General features: G+C 32.7%; 1 protein-coding gene across 9 annotated transcripts in view; it reads left to right on the top strand.

Annotated features, from left to right (window-relative positions):
* The window catches only part of SCN3A (sodium voltage-gated channel alpha subunit 3), a 158312-nt gene that overhangs the window by 60255 nt on the left and 78619 nt on the right, over positions 1-19438 (top strand). For 2 of the 9 annotated variants that reach the window (XM_056797209.1, XM_056797208.1), the window contains 10 exons: positions 982-1110; positions 1650-1741; positions 2743-3015; positions 3277-3340; positions 4307-4448; positions 6218-6424; positions 10321-10605; positions 13589-13888; positions 15052-15184; positions 19113-19351. In XM_056797209.1, coding sequence (XP_056653187.1) covers positions 982-1110; positions 1650-1741; positions 2743-3015; positions 3277-3340; positions 4307-4448; positions 6218-6424; positions 10321-10605; positions 13589-13888; positions 15052-15184; positions 19113-19351 — 1864 coding nt within the window. Of the gene's footprint in view, positions 1-981; positions 1111-1649; positions 1742-1834; positions 1927-2742; positions 3016-3276; positions 3341-4306; positions 4449-6217; positions 6425-10320; positions 10606-13588; positions 13940-15051; positions 15185-19112; positions 19352-19438 lie in introns of those variants that run through there. The other 7 variants (XM_056797207.1, XM_056797206.1, XM_056797210.1 and 4 more) reach the window with 5 other exon arrangements.

Raw genomic sequence — 19438 nt, 5'->3', positions numbered from 1 at the left:
ACCAGCGGCGGACCTCTTTTGGGCAAGAATTATGTTCATTTTTCATTGCTGGTGACTATTCATACTTCCCAGCTGCTGTATAATTAAAGGTCATAGGTTGCTGTGACTGCCTTGGTTTCCATTTCTCTATTCAAGCATAAGAACTCTTTAGGGATTGGAGGAGAATAATTGATAATCTCCTGACTGTAACCTTAAGGGCCCAAAGGAGAGAGTAAAGCCCTGTAATTGTTTTTTTTAGTGCTCAGATTCAGGTCTAGACTTGCTCCCTCCCTCTCAAAGGTTGAGGTGTAGGTTCAGCAGGCCTTTCATAAGAGAAAGATGACATATCAAAAGGTCAAATGATCTATTCACAGCCACTGACGGCATAGAAATATGGTGACTGTTTGAGCTAGTATACAAGAATTAACAGACCAAAATATAGGTAAGAAATAAATCTTTTAAAAAATTAACGTAGTATTTAAAATTGCCTCCTACTTGGAAAATTCTATTCCTTATTATTATTATTATTATAAATGTCCAGAATACAAGTTATAAAGTCTTTATAAAAATTTTTGAGAACTTAAAAATGTAGCAACCTGCTTATCAATCATTAGTGACTCAGTGGATAGAGAGCCAGGTCTGGAGTCAGGAGGACCCTGGTTCAAATCTAATCTCAAACTGAACTCGAACATTTCATAACCATGTGACCCTGGGCAAGTCACTTAACCCTAGTGGCCTAGTCCTCACTGTTCCTCTGTCTTGGAACCAATATCAATTCTAAACAGTTAGAAGGGAAGGATTAAAAAAGCACTCTTATGCTTAGGAGCCTTATAATACCATGTTTATAGAGTGTCAGTTACTAAATTCACCTGAATACAGCCCAAAAGAGACCTGTATTTTTGTTCTAAAGCAAAAAAGTTTTAGTGAGATGGTGGAGTTTAAAAAAGCCTTATATTGAAAACTATTATACAATATTAAATTTTATTTGGATGTTTCTCTTAGGTATACATTTACAGGAATTTATACCTTTGAATCACTTATTAAAATTTTGGCAAGAGGTTTCTGCTTGGAAGGCTTTACTTTCCTTCGTGATCCATGGAACTGGTTGGATTTCAGTGTCATTTTAATGGCGTAAGTGTTGGAAATGCTCAGATAACCAAAAGCATGAAATTAATATCAGTAAAAAATGTATTAAATCTAGTTTTATCATTATAGAGATTTCTTGTTAGTTGATATAACTATTTGATTGCATGTATTTTTAGAACACATTCTATATTTCAAAACAAACATCAACTATGGAAGTAGACAATACATATAAGTTCTAAGGGTAACTGGAAGGAAGGGGCATTAATCAATATCCTAAATTCTTTCTACTTGAATATGCTAAAGTTATTTTTTGACTTTATGCCATTCCAGTGCCACCAGCTGCACTTGGGGAAATACATTTTGTACATTAACTTTGTTCACTTTATTGCCATTTAAGCTGAATTAACTAATAACCTCTAAACTATATTCTTGAAGTATACATTGAAAGGAAAGGTTAACTTTAAACTCTAGCAGTCTCATTAGATTCTTTTGTCAAAGTGGTCTATGAGCCAAATGCAACATTAATTAGTTTTTTTAGCATAAACTCTGCCAAAATCCTCAATAACTCTGGTTTAATTCTACAGGTATGTAACAGAATTTGTAAACCTAGGCAATGTTTCAGCTCTTCGAACTTTCAGAGTCTTGAGAGCTTTGAAAACTATTTCTGTAATCCCAGGTAAGAAGTTAACTAGTATAAGGGATTAGGCCCCTCATATAGCCAACTATTTCTTGTGTGTTATTGTGTTTGTATGTGAACTCCCTTATACAGATATGTGACAGAGTTTGTGGACCTGGGCAATGTCTCAGCGTTGAGAACATTCAGAGTTCTCCGAGCATTGAAAACTATTTCGGTCGTTCCAGGTGAGAGCCAGGTTAAACATCGAGGCTGATTTTAAATATATCCAAGTTCTTGAAAGCACAACTTTACAGCAATAAGTCTTTCTTTGGTTATTTACATTAACAAAATGCAGTAAGTTCACAGCAGAATTTTAACGATAATAAATCTTTACATTTTTATATTTGTATTTATAAAGTCAGCCTCTGAGTTTAACACAGTATTGCATGAGATAGCTATTTTAAAAGAAGTTTAGTCTCATTTTTCATTCATGGTATAAAGCTTTCTCTTAAACACTTAGAAAAAGCTTTAATCCTCTTCAGCTTAATTATTGATTTAAATTTTATCATTTATTAAAAATGCTTAAAACTGAATATAGAACTCTATTTTGAAAAAAAAAGTTATCTTCAAGGTAGACAAGATAATTTTGAACATAACATTTGATTTTTAAAATGTTATTTTGTTTTTTTCCTCTAAACCATTGCCAGGTAAATAATAGTATATTACAATGTTTAAAGGAAAGAAAACATAAAAATAAAGAACTGAATAAAAAGAAAGAACAGGAAGATTTTCTTTACATGGTCCTGTGGACATGTAGCAAGTGAACAAAATTTCCTGTTTTAAAATAAAGAGTCATATTGGGGAGCTAGAAAATGCACTGCTTACATAGAAATTTGTTCTTCATTCATTTCCCAAACCCTTAGGTTGTTTTCTGGACTTTATTATCTCATAAGCCAAACAATCATTTGGGGAATGAAGGGGAAAGGATGCTCATGCATGATTAATAAGAAATCATGATTTGTGGCAGTATTAATGTTTTTTCTCTCATTCTCTCTTTGTAGGTTTAAAAACTATTGTGGGAGCCCTGATCCAGTCAGTGAAGAAACTTTCGGATGTCATGATCCTGACTGTGTTTTGTCTGAGTGTATTTGCACTCATTGGGCTCCAGCTGTTCATGGGCAACCTGAGGAATAAATGTTTGCAATGGCCCCCAGTCAATTTTACTTTTGAAACAAACATTACTTCCTACTTTAATAGTACAATAGATGTAAATGGGACATCTGTTAACACAACAATGAGTACATTTAACTGGAAGGATTACATTGAAGATAAAAGTAAGAAGAGCTACTATATAATATTAACCAGTTTGTTGCCAAAACTTTTATAAACACCAATAGATGAAGAGATGAGAGTTATTCTTTTTAAAATATCTGACATCAAATGCTATTGAGAAATTCAATGTTTGTTCTTATGTAAAGTAAGGAGTATTTTAGACCTATGGGATGAATGTAAATGAAAATCATCATTTTGTAGACAATATAGCATTGACTTTATATTAATCGAATTAATAAATGTTTTGTTCTTTTCGTTAACAGGCCATTTTTATTTTTTGGATGGACAAAATGATGCTTTACTTTGTGGAAACAGCTCAGATGCAGGGTAAGGTGTTATGAAGAAGGATATTTTATTATAATATCGAAAGCAGAAGAAGCAAATAGACACAAGAACCTAGAAAGAATAGGCTTCCTAATGGGACTTTGAATTTTTCTTTACTTTTTTGTCACATCACCTAAACTTTATACCTGAAAGTTATTCCTTTGAGTTAAGCCCTGGTCTTCAGAAGGTTACGATGCATCTGTGGAGCAAAATCAGAGTCTAGTGAATGACCTCTCATTACTACATTAAAATCTATCAACACATGGTTGCACTTATTAGGCGTTTACTTGGAAAGTAGAGAATAAGGCCCTGAATGGATACAGGACATTGGACGATCAGGTTTTAGAAGGATCTGTATGTGTATGTTTGTGATAGAGGGGGGCCAGGAATCAGAGCCCTGCCTGAAGCAGCCCCCTCCTACCTCTCCAGTCTTCTAACAACTTACTCCCTGGCACATCCTCTTTAATCTAGTGATACTGGCTCAGCTATTTCATGGACATCTCCAGCTGTTGGCATTTTCTCAGATGATCAACCAGACCTGGAACACTCTACTTCTTCCATTCCCACTTGGACCTCCCAGGATTCTTTTAAGTCCCAACTAAAAGTCCATCTTCTGCAAGAAATTCTCCCCAGCCCTTCTTAATGCCAGAGCTTTCTCCCTTTTATTTATTTCCTATTTATCCTTTCAAAAGTAGCATCAGTGTATGAGAGGTCTTTCTGACTATAAAAGACAAAAGTGTATTCATTCCTCCATGCTCCTATCTTTGATTGGAAGCTAAGTTTTATAAATACTCTTTTGCCTAGAAAAGTTCATCTGATAGCTGTTTAACTCTAGCAAGAGTCAAAAATGTTTTATCAGAGTAAAGGGGAACACATTCATTATAGAAGGATACACAGATTACTCAATGATCCCAAATCACCTGAGGTTATCATACTAACGATATCTTCATTTCTATTTATCATTTGCAGCCATTGTCCGGAAGGATATATATGTGTGAAAGCTGGTATTAATCCCAATTATGGCTACACTAGCTTTGATACCTTCAGCTGGGCCTTCTTGTCTTTGTTCCGACTAATGACTCAAGATTACTGGGAAAACCTTTACCAGCTGGTGAGGCTTGCATAATAGATTTTCAAAAATTTATGATCCATAAAAGATGATATGTAACTGAAACCTTAATATAATGCTATTTGCTATACTGTACAATTCAATGAAAGGTGAGTTTGTCTTGTCACTTCATCAATCAGGAAACATTCACTAAAAACCATAGGGAATACAAAGGACTTTAAGAACTTTGTTATCAATAAGCTTATTACATGAGATTAAAACTGTTAAATAGCAAATCTCTTTGTTTTTTTCAACCCTTACCTTCTGTCTTAAAATTGATACTTAGTATTAGAATTAATGCATAATTTCATGGCAGAAGAATGGTAAGGATTAGGCAATTGGGGTTAAATGACTTGCCCAGGGTTACATATCTAGGAAGTATCTGAGTCTAGATTTGAACTGAGGACCTTCCATCTCCACATCTGACTCTCTATCCACTGAGTCAGAAACTGCCCCAAGCAAAGTTCTTTGTAAACTCTACAATACTATAAAAATGCTAGGGATTATGATGATGACGACATGTAATATCATGACCTCAAGGAGCTTTACATTATAGTTAGATGGAAAAAGCCTAATTCCATGATCATATAACTAAAAAGATATATGGTAACAAGGTGTTAGAATATTGGTCTGAAGTCAGGAAGGCCTCGATTCCAGTCTGGCCTCTGACACATTCTGGTTATATGATTGTTGGCAAGTCTCCTAAAACAGTCATTTAGAGGGATCTGTCAATCATTATCAATGGAAGGTGTTTCCATGCTGGTATGTCCCTAGAAGAGCAATTTCTCTCATTAATGAAATCACAACTCTTCATCAAAGAAAAAGCCAAATTAATGGCAAAGTGAGTAAGAACAGAGTTCAGAGATGGGACAAGTAATATTTTCTCCAGAAAAAACTCATTATATGAAGGTGAGATATTACTGCTCCCAAAACAAACAATCTTTAGACATAAAAATTTGTGCATTTTTAAAATTTTTATTTATTTTTTATTTTTAAAATAAAGTTTTTAATTTTAATTTTTAATTTTAATTTTTAAAATAAAGTTTTATAGAAGTAAAATTTGTATAGTGAATTTTTGGACTAAAGTATCTTTTGTGCTATAATTGAGTTTTAGTCAAAATGTTAGAATATTACACAATCACAGAAATCATAGAAATTCAGAGTGAATTCAAAAGGACTGCTAGGACCATTTATTTCTATTCATAGAGAATTGTGAATCTCCTCTGCAATGGCCTGACAAGTGATCTACTAACCTCTATTTGAAGACCTACCAGGAATAGAAACCTCCTTTTGCCCTAATCAGCCCATCTAACTTTTGGGCAACCCTACCTAATACCAAATTTTTCCCAACATCCAACTTAAATTTGTCTCTTTGCAACTTCTACCTGCTGCTCCTAGTTCTTCCCTCTAGGACTAAAAAGGAGGCTAGTATATCTTCCATATGACAATCCTTCAAATACTTAAACACAGCTATCCATGTCCTCAATCAACTAGATATTAATATTCCAGTCAACTGATCTTCATATGGCATTCCCTCAAAGCCCTTTGCCGTAGCCAAAGTGTAGCTTGTCAACCCCTTTCCTAAAACATTGTGGCAAGAACAGGAATTGGAAATCTGGTTGAAGAAAGATTATATTTAGACTGGATCCAGTAGCCTCATTAGTTCTAGAAAGAAATCTTATGAATAAATTGATGGCTGACCTCTTAACTTGTGGAAAACAGCCTCCTACATTGTATTATGAAATTAAAGTATTGACTTTTCTTTTCTTCAGACACTACGTGCTGCAGGAAAAACATATATGATATTTTTTGTTCTCGTGATTTTCTTGGGCTCATTCTATTTGGTGAATTTGATCCTGGCTGTGGTTGCCATGGCTTATGAGGAGCAAAATCAGGCCACCTTAGAAGAGGCAGAACAGAAGGAGGCTGAGTTTCAGCAGATGCTGGAACAACTTAAGAAACAACAAGAAGAAGCACAGGTATAGTTATAGTATTAAAATGCTTTATTCTTTGTCCAAAATATGATTTTTGTTACATTAGACAGATAAAATTAGAACATGGGCATCCTCTAACATATAAGAATTTTCATAAGAAATAGAATCCTATTTAAAAGTTAAAATCTCTTCTGAATTAAATTGGATTAAGTTCATTTCAATAAAAATATTTACATATCTAAAGAAATTGGCTGAAAGCTGTAAAATAGATAAATTCATATTAAGGTTTGCTATGTGATACCAAATGCTCTTTCATGAAATGAGTGTCAATATCTAATTTTTAACTGAAAAAAGAATATAGCCAATACAAAAGGATAACCATGCTATATTGCTTTCCACATTACATGTCCCTAGGGTTTTTAACCGGGGATCCTCAGATACCTCATTCCCTATTAAGGAGTATGCTGGTAAATGAATTTAATCTTGCTCTTAACAAGCCTATACAGGCTGACTCTAGCATACACTTAGGTCCACAGAGATATTTCCAGAGGTAGGGAGGAAAAATTACATATTTCTTTTCCTTAACCTCTAACTGCAACATAACATTTCCTTTTACCACTTAAAAACATTAATTTGAGAAGGGATATGTGATACTGGCAAAGGGATCTATGATATAAGAAAGTTAAAACACTCGCTCGGGGCCTAGATTAAGCCAAAGTAGATTTTAAAATGCACAGTTTATGAAAGGATGCTACACTACATCTTATAAAAGTCCTATAACCAGCATCCAATCTTAGATCAATACATTAAAATGAAATCAAAGCAGGCTCAGTTTGGGGGGAAATAGTGAAGAGAGCATAACTCTAGGAGAAAATTTAAGATATAAACAGAAAGGAGTGGCTAGGTGGTTCAGTGGATAGAAAGCCAGACCTAGACAAAGGACGTCTTGGGTTCAAATGTGACCTTAGGTACTTCTTTGCATAAAATGCAAAATGTAAAAAGATTTCTCATCACACAAAATATTTTTGTTTTAAAATCTCAAGGAAGCAATGTTGGGGTTGGGATGGCAAGACTGTACTCATTTAGTGATAAAGATGCTGAAAGGAAGGCCAAAATATTCTTTCAAAGGCCTGACTCAAGTTCTGTCCACACAAGAACAGCACCATTAAAGAAATGGACAAGTGCATATAGTGCTGGATAGTCCTTTGGAGTAACTATAATTTAATTTTTATTGGAACACCTTTTAGAAAAATGGTTTGAGTTGGAATATTTATTCACTTGGATGTGAGAAATACATGTAACCTATTTGTTGTATACTATTAAATTGAGAATGAAAGAATGATTGTCAATTCCACAAGGCCAGGAATGGCTCTTTATGGTTGCTTTGATATTTAATATATGCATCTAATGCTATGTAAGAAATAATTTCAGTACTTTGCACATTATCTATATTGAATAATACTAGTACAAAACATGCAAAAATATGTCAAGTTTTGCAAAGCTAGACTGACAAACTTTATGAATTAACATTTTGCTTTTGAAAGACAGTCATTTTTGAGGGTAAAATGTGGCACCATTCTGATGAGTACACTTTTAGAAATAAGAAACTGTTACATCTAGCAGAAAGTAAAAATGAGTTTTGACAAGTAGAATGCAAATAGACAAATATAAATTGACTAGCAAAATTAAAGTTTGCATCTTCATATTTAACAAAAGAATGCTATTAGATTCCACTGCTCCATTAATAAAAAAGTCGATAGGGGCAGCTAACTGGCTCAGTGGATTGAGAGCCATGTCTAGAGATGGGAGGTCCTGCCTGGTTCAAATCCGAATTCAGACATTTCCTAGTGTGACCCTGAGCAAGTCACTTGACCCCCACTGCCTAACACTACAGTGTTGATTCTAAGATGGAATGTTTAGTATTTAAAAAAAAAATAAAATAAAAAGTGGATGAAACTTTCACTTTCTACATGTAAAAAGTTTAAACAACCAGAAAATCCTTAGCAGATGATGCCATGATCATATTCCATTATGTAAAATTTATTTTGAATTTTAACATGTTTCTTTAATTTAATTAAATTATAAAATTTTCAAGTAAGAAGAGCATAGGTCTGCCATTATAATGCAATCCAATAAAATAGACACAGCAGATATAAAACAGAAGAGTACAACATATGAGATCATTTCACATCCCAATTCATCTCGCTGAATCATCAAATCTCATCACCTGAAATATTTCACAAGGTATCATCCAACCAAAGCTTTAATGAATCTCAGTTTCAGTTTAACATCTGCTGAGGGTTAGACATATACTCATCATTGTTTAGAAATAGAGAAAGATCTGGTATGATCCCAGTGGGTTTATATTCTAAGTGTGTTTTAAATAGATAGGGAGAATACAAAACCACAAAAGAAGGAATAGGTAGTTTTGTCCTGGGCAATTATATTTAGCCACTCAGTATTTGATCTTTAAATGTGGAGCATCATACAACCCATTATCTCTCATGTTCAGCAGCTTCTATTGGGCTCAGAACAAAAACATTTCAGAAGACAATAGAAAAATGAGAAATGTAATTTATGAGAACTAAATATAATTTTACATGCAGAAAAGGGTTAGAACCTATATTTCTAAATACATGTGGGAAATTTTAATATCTGATTTTTACCCTAAGGAATTAATGGTATGTACACTTAGAAGAGACCAGAATTCTGAGAATACAAGGAAGTTGTGAGAATAAAATAATGTTTCTTTTATGATTAGCAAATCAGTTATAAAAATAATAACATTCAAAGCAAAATAGTACATTGACAGTGTTGCAATGTTAGCTATGAACATATATATAGACCTAAGAGTTAATAAGAAACATTCATATGATATGGATATATAATATAACGTAACATAACGTAACATAACGTAACATAACATAATATAACATAATATAACATAATATAACATAATATAACATAACATAACATAACATAACATAATATAATATAATATAATATAATATAATATAATATAATATAATATAATATAATATAATATAATATAATATAATATAATATAATATAATATAATATAATATAATATAATATAATGTAATATAATATAATATAATATAATATAATGTAATATAATGTAACATAACATTACAATATAATACAGAAGGGATTTATCTTAAAGACATTGTTCTACCTTATCCTTCAATTAATGAGTAGTTTTAGAATTTGAACATTAATGGGAATATTTGAAATGGAATAAATAAATATCACCTAAGTCCAAATTTTATTCAAGCTTATGAACTTTGAGAAGTCACTTAATCCAAATAAAGAATTGAGTATATCTATTTTCCTCTTGATGAGAAGGCCAGGAGCCTAAGGTTAATGCTAGGAGGCATGCTCTATGGATTTTTAAGAAAGTAAAACACATTTTTCCTATAGTAAGGGCAAAATTGCCAGTTACTATTTTGCCACTCTCAAAAAAGACAGTTAAAAGAAAGGATAGAACTATCAGTTCCATCTATCAGTGTTTATGACCATGGAATCTACCATTTGTGCTAGGCTGTCATGATGACCACCAAAATTCCCAGGGTTATATAAGAATATCATAGAAAATTCATACAATTGGTACTAATAGATATACTAAGGGATCATTTTAACCATTAGCTAGTGAGTGAAAAATAAATGACTGATCCAGGAAATAAAGTTCATGCCCTATGAAACCCCAAAATTATATTAGCTTGAATCTTGCCTAATTCAAAAAGAAAGAATAATTTTCACCATTAGATAAGATCAAAGTATATAAGTTGAAAATATAGAAATCTTTTTCAAATATAACTTATAATTAGAAATATGTTTTGATATGTTGTAAAGTTTGTAAGTTAATTTTGTGGTGTTTTAAAGTTCTGCATGCTAAAGTGTATGATTTTGTGGTACAATAGGCAGTAGCAGCAGCATCAGCTGCATCAAGAGATTTCAGTGGAATAGGTGGGCTAGGGGAGCTCTTGGAAAGCTCTTCAGAAGCATCAAAACTGAGCTCTAAAAGTGCTAAAGAAAGAAGAAACAGAAGGAAGAAAAGAAAACAGAAGGAGCAGCCTGGAGGAGTTCAAGGAGAGAGTGATAAGTTTCCCAAATCTGAATCCGAAGACAGTGTCAGGAGAAGTTTCCACATATCTGTGGATGGAAGCCGACTAAATTATGAAAAGAGATTCTCTTCTCCTCACCAGGTATTTATCCTTATTAATTTCATTATTTGGGAATCTGTGGGAATACATAATTGTGATTTCTCTGTATGAAAAAGTGAAAGAATCGATGAAGTCACATTTTAATGTACTTATTTTTTCAGGGTTTCTAAATCATAAAACACTGCCATGTATTTCTTCCATTTGTTCAACTATAAGTATTCCCATGCTTTTAGAAAATTCAGTTTATAGATATGAAGCAATTTATCAGAATTGTCTTTTTTTGTAAAATAATCTGGCATTTCTTGATTTTTCTATCATTGTCCTTCTGAAACAGTAATGAAATTATATTCAGAATGTTCAGGTTGCCAAAGAAATTCTACATTTGTCAAAAGTTGTAACTGTGAGATAGGTATGAAGCTAGAACAAAAAATTTTTTCTATAGATCTGGCCTGTACTTTCAGATAGAGTATAAATGAAAGCTGTACTGTTTTGAATCTCCATTATACTATCATCACATCAAGATATCTACTGTAATGTAGCTTTGCTTAGGAATCCCTGGAGGAGAAAATGAAAATGAAAGCTGTTTCCATTTCCCCTCTGATTTAATTGCTATCTACCAATGCAATTGTGCTATAGGATGTAAGAACAATCTTAAAGGCAAAATAAAAAAGAGCAAATGTATGTTTGAGAAACCAGAATAATAAGTACATTTTGGTCTTTGAAGTTTCTGTGATGCTGTAGTGTGACTACAACATCACACTGGTATGATAATTTGTATTGTTAGCATCAATTGCAATTTAGATTTATATACATATATATCACATTTCCTTCATTTCATCAATTAAGATTAAAAAACAATGTGCTACTCGATAGCAAAAAAGCATGACTGGTACCATTATGTAGGGAAAAGATGCATGCTAGTTTTATAACTTGATCACCTCTGTGAGTCTCAGAACTGAATAGCCTATTCTAAACAGTGTTCTGACAAGGGTTTTTAAGGTTTGCAATTCATTTTCTTTACAACAAACCTGCGAAAGAGGTAATGCAAAGAGTATTGTCCTGTTTTGTGGATGAGGAAACTCTGAGAGGTTATATGATCTGTTCATGGCCAGATACGTAGTATGTATCTGAGGAAGGATTCAAACCCAAGCTTCTTGACTCCAAGTCAAAAACTCGGCATCAACAACCTGCCTCTCAGCAGAGCTGGTGTTTATTCCAATCAAAGCGCAAAGATGTTATGTGGGGAGAACATGAAAACAACGTCTTCAGAATTCCATCAAAATAAATTAATGTACCATCCTCCTTGTAGGATGAGAAGAGCATGCAAATAATTAGCAGCCTATAGACTTATAAAAAAAAGCATATTCATAATTAGGCAAGGTCCCTAAAAGAGATATAACTATTCTTTGTAACTTGACCTTTCTTTTATCTTTTTTTTTTAATTTCATGGAAACCTAGTTAAGAGAACCAGAGAACTTGGAGGGTCTTTGCTGTTGTTGGCCCGTTGGTTCTTTTGTTCTTTTACTCTAGTATTGTAGGAAGAACTGGAAGAGGAAGGTATTGGGTGATGAGATGTGGGAGAGATCTCATTTGTGGCAAGTGGAGTAAACAAAGATTTTGCACTGAATTATTTTTGAAATGCTGCCTAAACAACATATTATTTAGTGTTGCTAGTGAGTGCAACCAATGAGCTCTAAAATGGTTGATTTAAAAAATGTTCATGAAAGGAAAAGAGCAGATTCAATGCTAGATTACAACCACTAACTCTAGAACTACTACGCGTGTTATTTATTTGTGAACATAGGTGGAAGATGACATTCCCTGGATCATAGTTCCTTGTATTATCATTAAAGTGATAACAGAAGAGATTGGTTACCTTTTCTTTCCTCTCTAATAGAATCTATTTTTGTAGTCTTTGATAGCTATCTATGTATCTGCTTCTTTTTTATCAATCTTAGAATTTTTAATAGATATATACATATATATATGTATATATATGTATTTGACAAAAGTAAAGCCTGGATAGTATTTTCTTTGCTATGCCAGCCAATGTTTCTACAGAACAAGCAACACAGAAATAGTACCTGGTTAATCAAATGATGAATAAATAATAAATGGTGATAATGAGGAGATGGATAGAATTAATATAACATTTTATGGTTTGGAAATCACTCTGCTTATGTTATTTCATTTGATCTTCCCAACAATTGTAAGGTATGTGCTATTATTATTCTCATTGTGGTGGAATAACATAATGTAACTTGTGCAGGGTCACACAGTTAGTGTTTGTGACAGAATTTGAAATCAAATCTTCCTTACTGCAACTACTAACTTCTGTCATGGATTTGGAAATACTCAGTGGAGTTGACCATAAGCAACTATCAGAAATACTATAGACAACTCTGCAAAAACATGTGCTGTTCTAAATTCATGGATGGCCAGCTAGATATGACTAATCTTATGCACTTGGTTTTAGTATTTTCCCCAGTATATGAAAGTAAAATTATTTTCCCTCTATAATCATAGAAGGAGGAAAGAAAAGAACAGTTAATTTACTTCCTTACTAGACTCCATAAAGGGGAACCTTTGATAACAATTTCTAATTACAGTCAACAACCTATTTTTATTGTTTGAGGATAGGAGAGGGCAAAAAGAATTCTTTTCCAAATCACATTCATTTCTAGCCACATGCTTTGCATCTAACTTTTGATATGTTCTTCAGTAGAATTTTCCCCAAAAGTGACTTGTGTTTTAATAACATTGATTACACTGTTCTATAAGATGGCTACCCTGACTCAAAAGAAATATAACTGAACATTTAAAAGAATTTAACATAGACTATGAGAGCAAAGAGGAACCCCGCTCTGTGACTTACTATCTGTCTGACTCTGGACATGCCACTTAACCTTATTGATCCTGTTTCCTTGTGTGCAAAATGAGGGGCATGAAGTGATTTCTAAGGCACCCTCTGCATCCACAGTCTATGTATTGAATTTTTTGCTTTCCTTTTCTTTTCTGTGTTCAGTCGTTGCTGAGCATCCGTGGCTCCCTGTTTTCCCCAAGGCGCAATAGCAAAACGAGCATTTTCAGCTTCAGAGGTCGAGCAAAGGATGTCGGCTCTGAAAATGATTTTGCTGATGATGAGCACAGCACATTTGAAGACAATGAGAGCAGGAGAGACTCACTCTTTGTGCCGCACAGACATGGAGAACGACGCCACAGTAACGTTAGTCAGGCCAGTATGTCATCCAGGATGGTGGTGCCAGTGCTTCCAGCCAATGGGAAGATGCACAGCACTGTGGATTGCAATGGTGTGGTTTCCTTGGTGGGTGGACCTTCAACACTTACTTCACCTACTGGACATCTTCCACCAGAGGTGATAATAGATAAACACACTACTATTGACATGATATATGAATTTGACACAGGTCAGACCTGGGTTTGTTTGTTTTTTTATGCTACTATGTTTCTACACAACAAGAAAAACAAAAATATTGTCTTGCTAAGTGACAAACTACAGAATCTAAGAGATTACATCAGAGTTCTTTTAGCACTCTAAAACATTAAGCTAAATAGCAAACCCATTTTTCATAGACTTACAAATGATCATTTGGGGACTGAAGCTTTGCATTATATACATTCATTCTAAAAGTGTCCAGTCACATACAAGGATTTATAAAAGCAATACATTAATATGTTATTAAAAATCTGCTCTGAATTTTGGTTCATGGATATTAACTTGATCTTTTTTTGGTAGCACTACTTTAAGCCAGAGAATATATCATTGCTAATAGTGCTATGTTCAAAGGTCTATAAGATGAAATTATTATTATTTTTTGTCTTTTGACTTGGAGACCTCTAGGTGACTCTTCAGGTTAGAAACCGGAATTTAAAGTAACTAAAAATGACATAGGAAAGCACACACATTTCAGTGCACATTTGTGTTCGTGCATGGAGAAAAAAAAAATGGCCCATGAATGTCAGTGTTGTAATGTAGCATTAAAGAAAATGAATCGACCTAAAGAATATTGAATTCAAATATTTATTTTTCTTTTGGGAGAAAAATAAAGTTCAGACAAAATGGACAGTATAACTTTAATAAAAAATGATTTTTATGTTTTAATGAAAATAGGAACATGTCATATAGAACTGGTTATATATGGCTTTTATATGCTTAAAGAAAAAATATCATTCAAAATTATAGTAATAACTTTATCACTGAAAATTTGGTAATTGATAATAATATATTGATGTTAGGATTTTTCAATATTGATTACTCACTAAACAGGTGAATGCCTAGTAAAATCTATCAAATTCAGATAGTTAAATAAATCTGCTCTACAAATGAATGACAAATTGCATAACCTATACTACATTATACACAAGCTTGCATGAAGCATGACTTTCTAAAAGTCCTCTTTGTTGCTTTGTAATGCTTTAATATCCAATTTAAGATACTGGTTTGATCCATCAGTATTTTATTTGTAGGGTACCACTACAGAAACTGAAGTGAGAAAAAGGAGGTTAAGTTCTTACCAGATTTCTATGGAGATGCTAGAAGATTCCTCTGGAAGGCAAAGAGCTATGAGTATAGCCAGCATATTAACTAACACCATGGAAGGTATGTAGTGGGCTGCACAAAACTCAGACTTGTCATGGGATTGTCTGATCTTCAGTCATTGCTTTCTTAAAATGAATATCTGTGATATGCTTTGTCTATACATGTCTGGCTTGATCTTGGAAATTAATCTGATTTGTAGAAAAGTTAGAATTCATTTTGGAATACATGAGATCAGAGCAATATGACTGATGGGAGCTAACATACTGAATATAGTTCTGTGTTATTGATAAGAAAGTTGCTAAACTTTCTCTCTGAGCTCTGCTCTGTCTCTGATCTACGGCACTGCAATTCATAATGCCAAGGTGGTACTTTATTATTATTCATTTATTGTTATGGTTTTCTTATATGAATTAAAAAATCAACAAATCATAATTTTGGATAAAATAACTCTTTGTAATCTTGTTTTAGATTACTATAAAATGGACTTCAAGATCATTAAAAATCAGTTGGATTTTCTTCTTTAATCCAAGAAACCAATATTCTACAGTGATAGAGGAAAAAGCAGTAAATTAATTGGACATTTCAGGAATTCCATTATACTTAGTCAAAGTGATTGATTAAAGGTTCCTTCCCCTTATGCAGCAGACACATTGAAAAAAATTAGTGTTCATACTGGTCACTCTCATGTGACTGGAGAAAAATCTATTCATGTCTTTGAAGTAGGTCAAGGAAGCATGAGTCGTGGAACAATATCTCATACCCTCATCTGAATTTGTCAAAAAGAGTACATATTATATACTGCAGCATTTGTGATACTTTTTCTTTCTCTCTATCCCCATGGAAAGTAAGCTATGATGTAATTGGTGTCACAATATATGTTATATAATTCCAACACACACCACAATTGAGAAAAATGCTAATAATATTAATCATCTTGACCATTTGAAAGCATATTTGAGTGTGTGCTTGTATGATGTGGTTTAATAACACAATTTCCTAGTATAGGTTACTAAGGTCTCCAGTTTCCCAAACCAAAAGTCTAAAAATAAACATAAAAATCCAAAATTCATTCTTTTGAATGACCATCAATGTACACAATTTTGTAGTTATACTTGAAGGTTCTACATATCCATAGATATTTCAATGGATTTATGATTTAATTGACATGGGCATTACCTCCACTGGTGCAGATCGCAACACCAGTGCCTTCTCATCACATGTAATTCATGTCAATACTCTTCCATATGTCCTCTATAAGAAATACACAACATTCTGGACACCATATTCTAAGTCTTAAAAAGTATTTTTGAATATCAATCCAATGCTTGGCTATCTACTTACTATTCCTTGCTCTGGTTATTTGAACAGTCTTCTTCCTTTTCCAGATGTATATTTCTTTGATGATAACTTTTACAGTACTCCTTGCACTGAACTCATTATAGGTAATATGCTCTCACCTATTTATACTCATGATGCATCTTGTTTCCCTTTTGTGACAACTTCAGTATTAATTATAAATTCTTTGGATATCACAGTGTTCTATGAATTGTCAACAGGTAGTATCTCTGGGAAAATAGAAATACTGTTGTTGAGTAAATGGACATTTGTGATCAGGTGGCAGCATGGGATGTCTGAAAGCACTGAATAAATTTCCAAATGTAATCCAACCAATTTATTCTCATCCTATTACAATTCTGAATCAAGTTCACTGTTCTTCTGTAGTGTGAAGGTGTTTGAAAACTATAAGTACTAATGCTTAACCCAATAGGATGTATCCAAATATGCCATAATCTAGATGAGAAGCATTCTTCATCTACTTGGTTCTTGATGTATGGATTGTTAGGCAAACCTGTTTAGAATAGCAACTGGTCAAATTTAGTAAGTCCTCTCATATTCTAGGGCTTGCTATCATATATACCTTAGCAATCATAAACAGAATATTCTTCTTCTTCTATATGAACTTCGATATAAAATATCTCCCTTGAGGCTAATGTACTTTGGTGAGCATGTCTACTTGCTTTATGCTTCACTTAATGTTAATAATCAAGGGATTATTGAAGAAAGTTATTTCTGTTATTTCATCTATTAGGAAATCTTATATGATTTTAAAATATACATATAAAATACATTGTTTCAGGAAAGCCCTGAAAGCTACATTTTGCTGTATTCAATAAAATGTTTTGTAGTAAAAAAAAAATGGGACCTTGTATACTCTATTGTTCAGTCAATTTTACCTTCGTATGTTATGTTGTGGAAAATTACTTTTGAAAATATGCCTATTTCCTCCTTATGTTTTCATCAGGCATACCTTCAAAATATAAGAAATTAGACATATATGGGATGAAAATTATTGAAGTCTTCGAGTTACTTTTTTGGGTTGTAATGCCATCCTGGGTTATTTTCGTTTTTCCAAACTTTCTTATTAAAAGCATTTTGAAAATTAATCCACAAGTGCCTTGAAAATGCAATCAATCCCAGCACAGATTTATTATCTAACTCATCTATTTTTAAGTGAAATATCTGCTTCCTCTCATAGCACATTAAGTGTCGTAATGTTAGAATCTAATTGTGGTAGTTCTATTATGAATGCTGATAAAAATAGATCTCTTAAAATGCTGACAAATCTGTTCCATTTTGTTTCTATTTGTTATCTTCTGATTCCTTTTTTTGATCGGTACTCTTGGAATGATCTGACTTAATTGGCTCTCACAACAAGCAGTTTTAAAGCTTGTTTCTTCCTCCACTGAATTTTTCAGTGATGTGAGATATTAGTCATAATTTTGTATCACGAATCTAAATAATGTTTTAAAATAATCTCATATTCTAAAATAAAATAATGTTGCCAATTTTTTTGTCTAGACAAAGGGATCATGTTTGTGGCTAATGTGTTTTCTGAGGTCTTTTGCCCCAGAAATGGTCATTGTTTTAAATGTTTAAATTTTTCTAAAAAATTAATTTTCACTGAAGTCAATATCTTTAGGTTTTTTTATCATTTCTTTTTTTTTTTCAGAATAAACAGCACACTCAAAAAAGTGAGATCAGAATTCTTATAATCATCAAGTATCATTATCCTTCTAATTTGTATTAATTTTGAACTTCGCTCTAAGTAGTTAATGACTTGGTTACACAAAGACAACTGATTCTGAAATGATTTCCACGTTAGCAAGCAGACATTAGCTTCTTGTCTGTTAAGATATGGTTTCAAATCTTTTTTGAATTCTATTTCCCATATCTGTTGGCTTGGGTCTCTTTTCTTGAATAGAGTATTCATGATACATAGAGATAAAATTTGCAAGTAATCTATTAAATGTTGGTATTTTAATATTTTATTCATAAACATAAACCATAAAATAATTTATTTTTAATTTCATTTTAAATATATTTCTTAAACACTGATTTCTTATCATTCAAAAAAATTACTCAGAAATTGGCTAAGTGAAGAAGAAAATGGTAATTATGTTCCCAGATCTAAAATCAGACTATATGTACACATTCTCATGATAGATAAAGGGAATTAACCTAGAGATTCTACTCTCTAGAGACAAGAGAGATAAACATTTTTATGAATAAGAATAGGAGCAATAGGAGATATCAAAAGTCAGATATTACCAAATGAACTCAGAATGTGCCTATAACTTTAAAAGATATAAGATATTAAGCTAGACGAAGTTATAGTGCATATGGCTTTTTATCTTAAATAAACCCCATCACTCAATCAGAATTAAATTATTACATTAGTGTAAAAACATTTTTGAATTGGATAAAAGCCAAGGATAGGAAGGACATATAAATGAAATTCCTATTAATAAACATTCTTGAAAATAGTTAATGGATTTGTTTCCTACAGTGAATTAAACTTAATATCAGGAATATTTGCTCTTTAAATTTCAGGATTAATATTAGCTAGTAAATATAATCTGTTTCTATTAGCAATAATAATAAGGAACAATATGTTTAGTCCTTTACAATTCCTCCTCTTTCCCCCTAGAACTCGAAGAATCCAGGCAGAAATGTCCACCATGTTGGTATAGATTTGCTAATACTTTCCTCATCTGGGACTGCTGGGATCCATGGTTAAAAGTGAAACGCATTGTTAATCTAATTGTGATGGATCCATTTGTTGATCTTGCCATCACCATCTGCATTGTCTTAAATACTCTATTTATGGCCATGGAACACTACCCTATGACTCAGCAATTCAACAGTGTGCTGTCTGTAGGAAACCTGGTAAGTCCATCTAAATACACAAAGCAACATGCAAATATATTTCATTAGAGAAATCCATATATGCTAGACAGAAGAAAATTCAATTTG

The sequence above is a fragment of the Monodelphis domestica genome, chromosome 4 (assembly GCF_027887165.1).
Source record: "Monodelphis domestica isolate mMonDom1 chromosome 4, mMonDom1.pri, whole genome shotgun sequence".
In the NCBI taxonomy this organism is placed as follows: Eukaryota; Metazoa; Chordata; class Mammalia; order Didelphimorphia; family Didelphidae; genus Monodelphis; species Monodelphis domestica.
The sequence above is the reverse complement of the archived record's forward strand: the minus strand, read 5'-3'. Positions and strand labels throughout refer to the sequence as shown.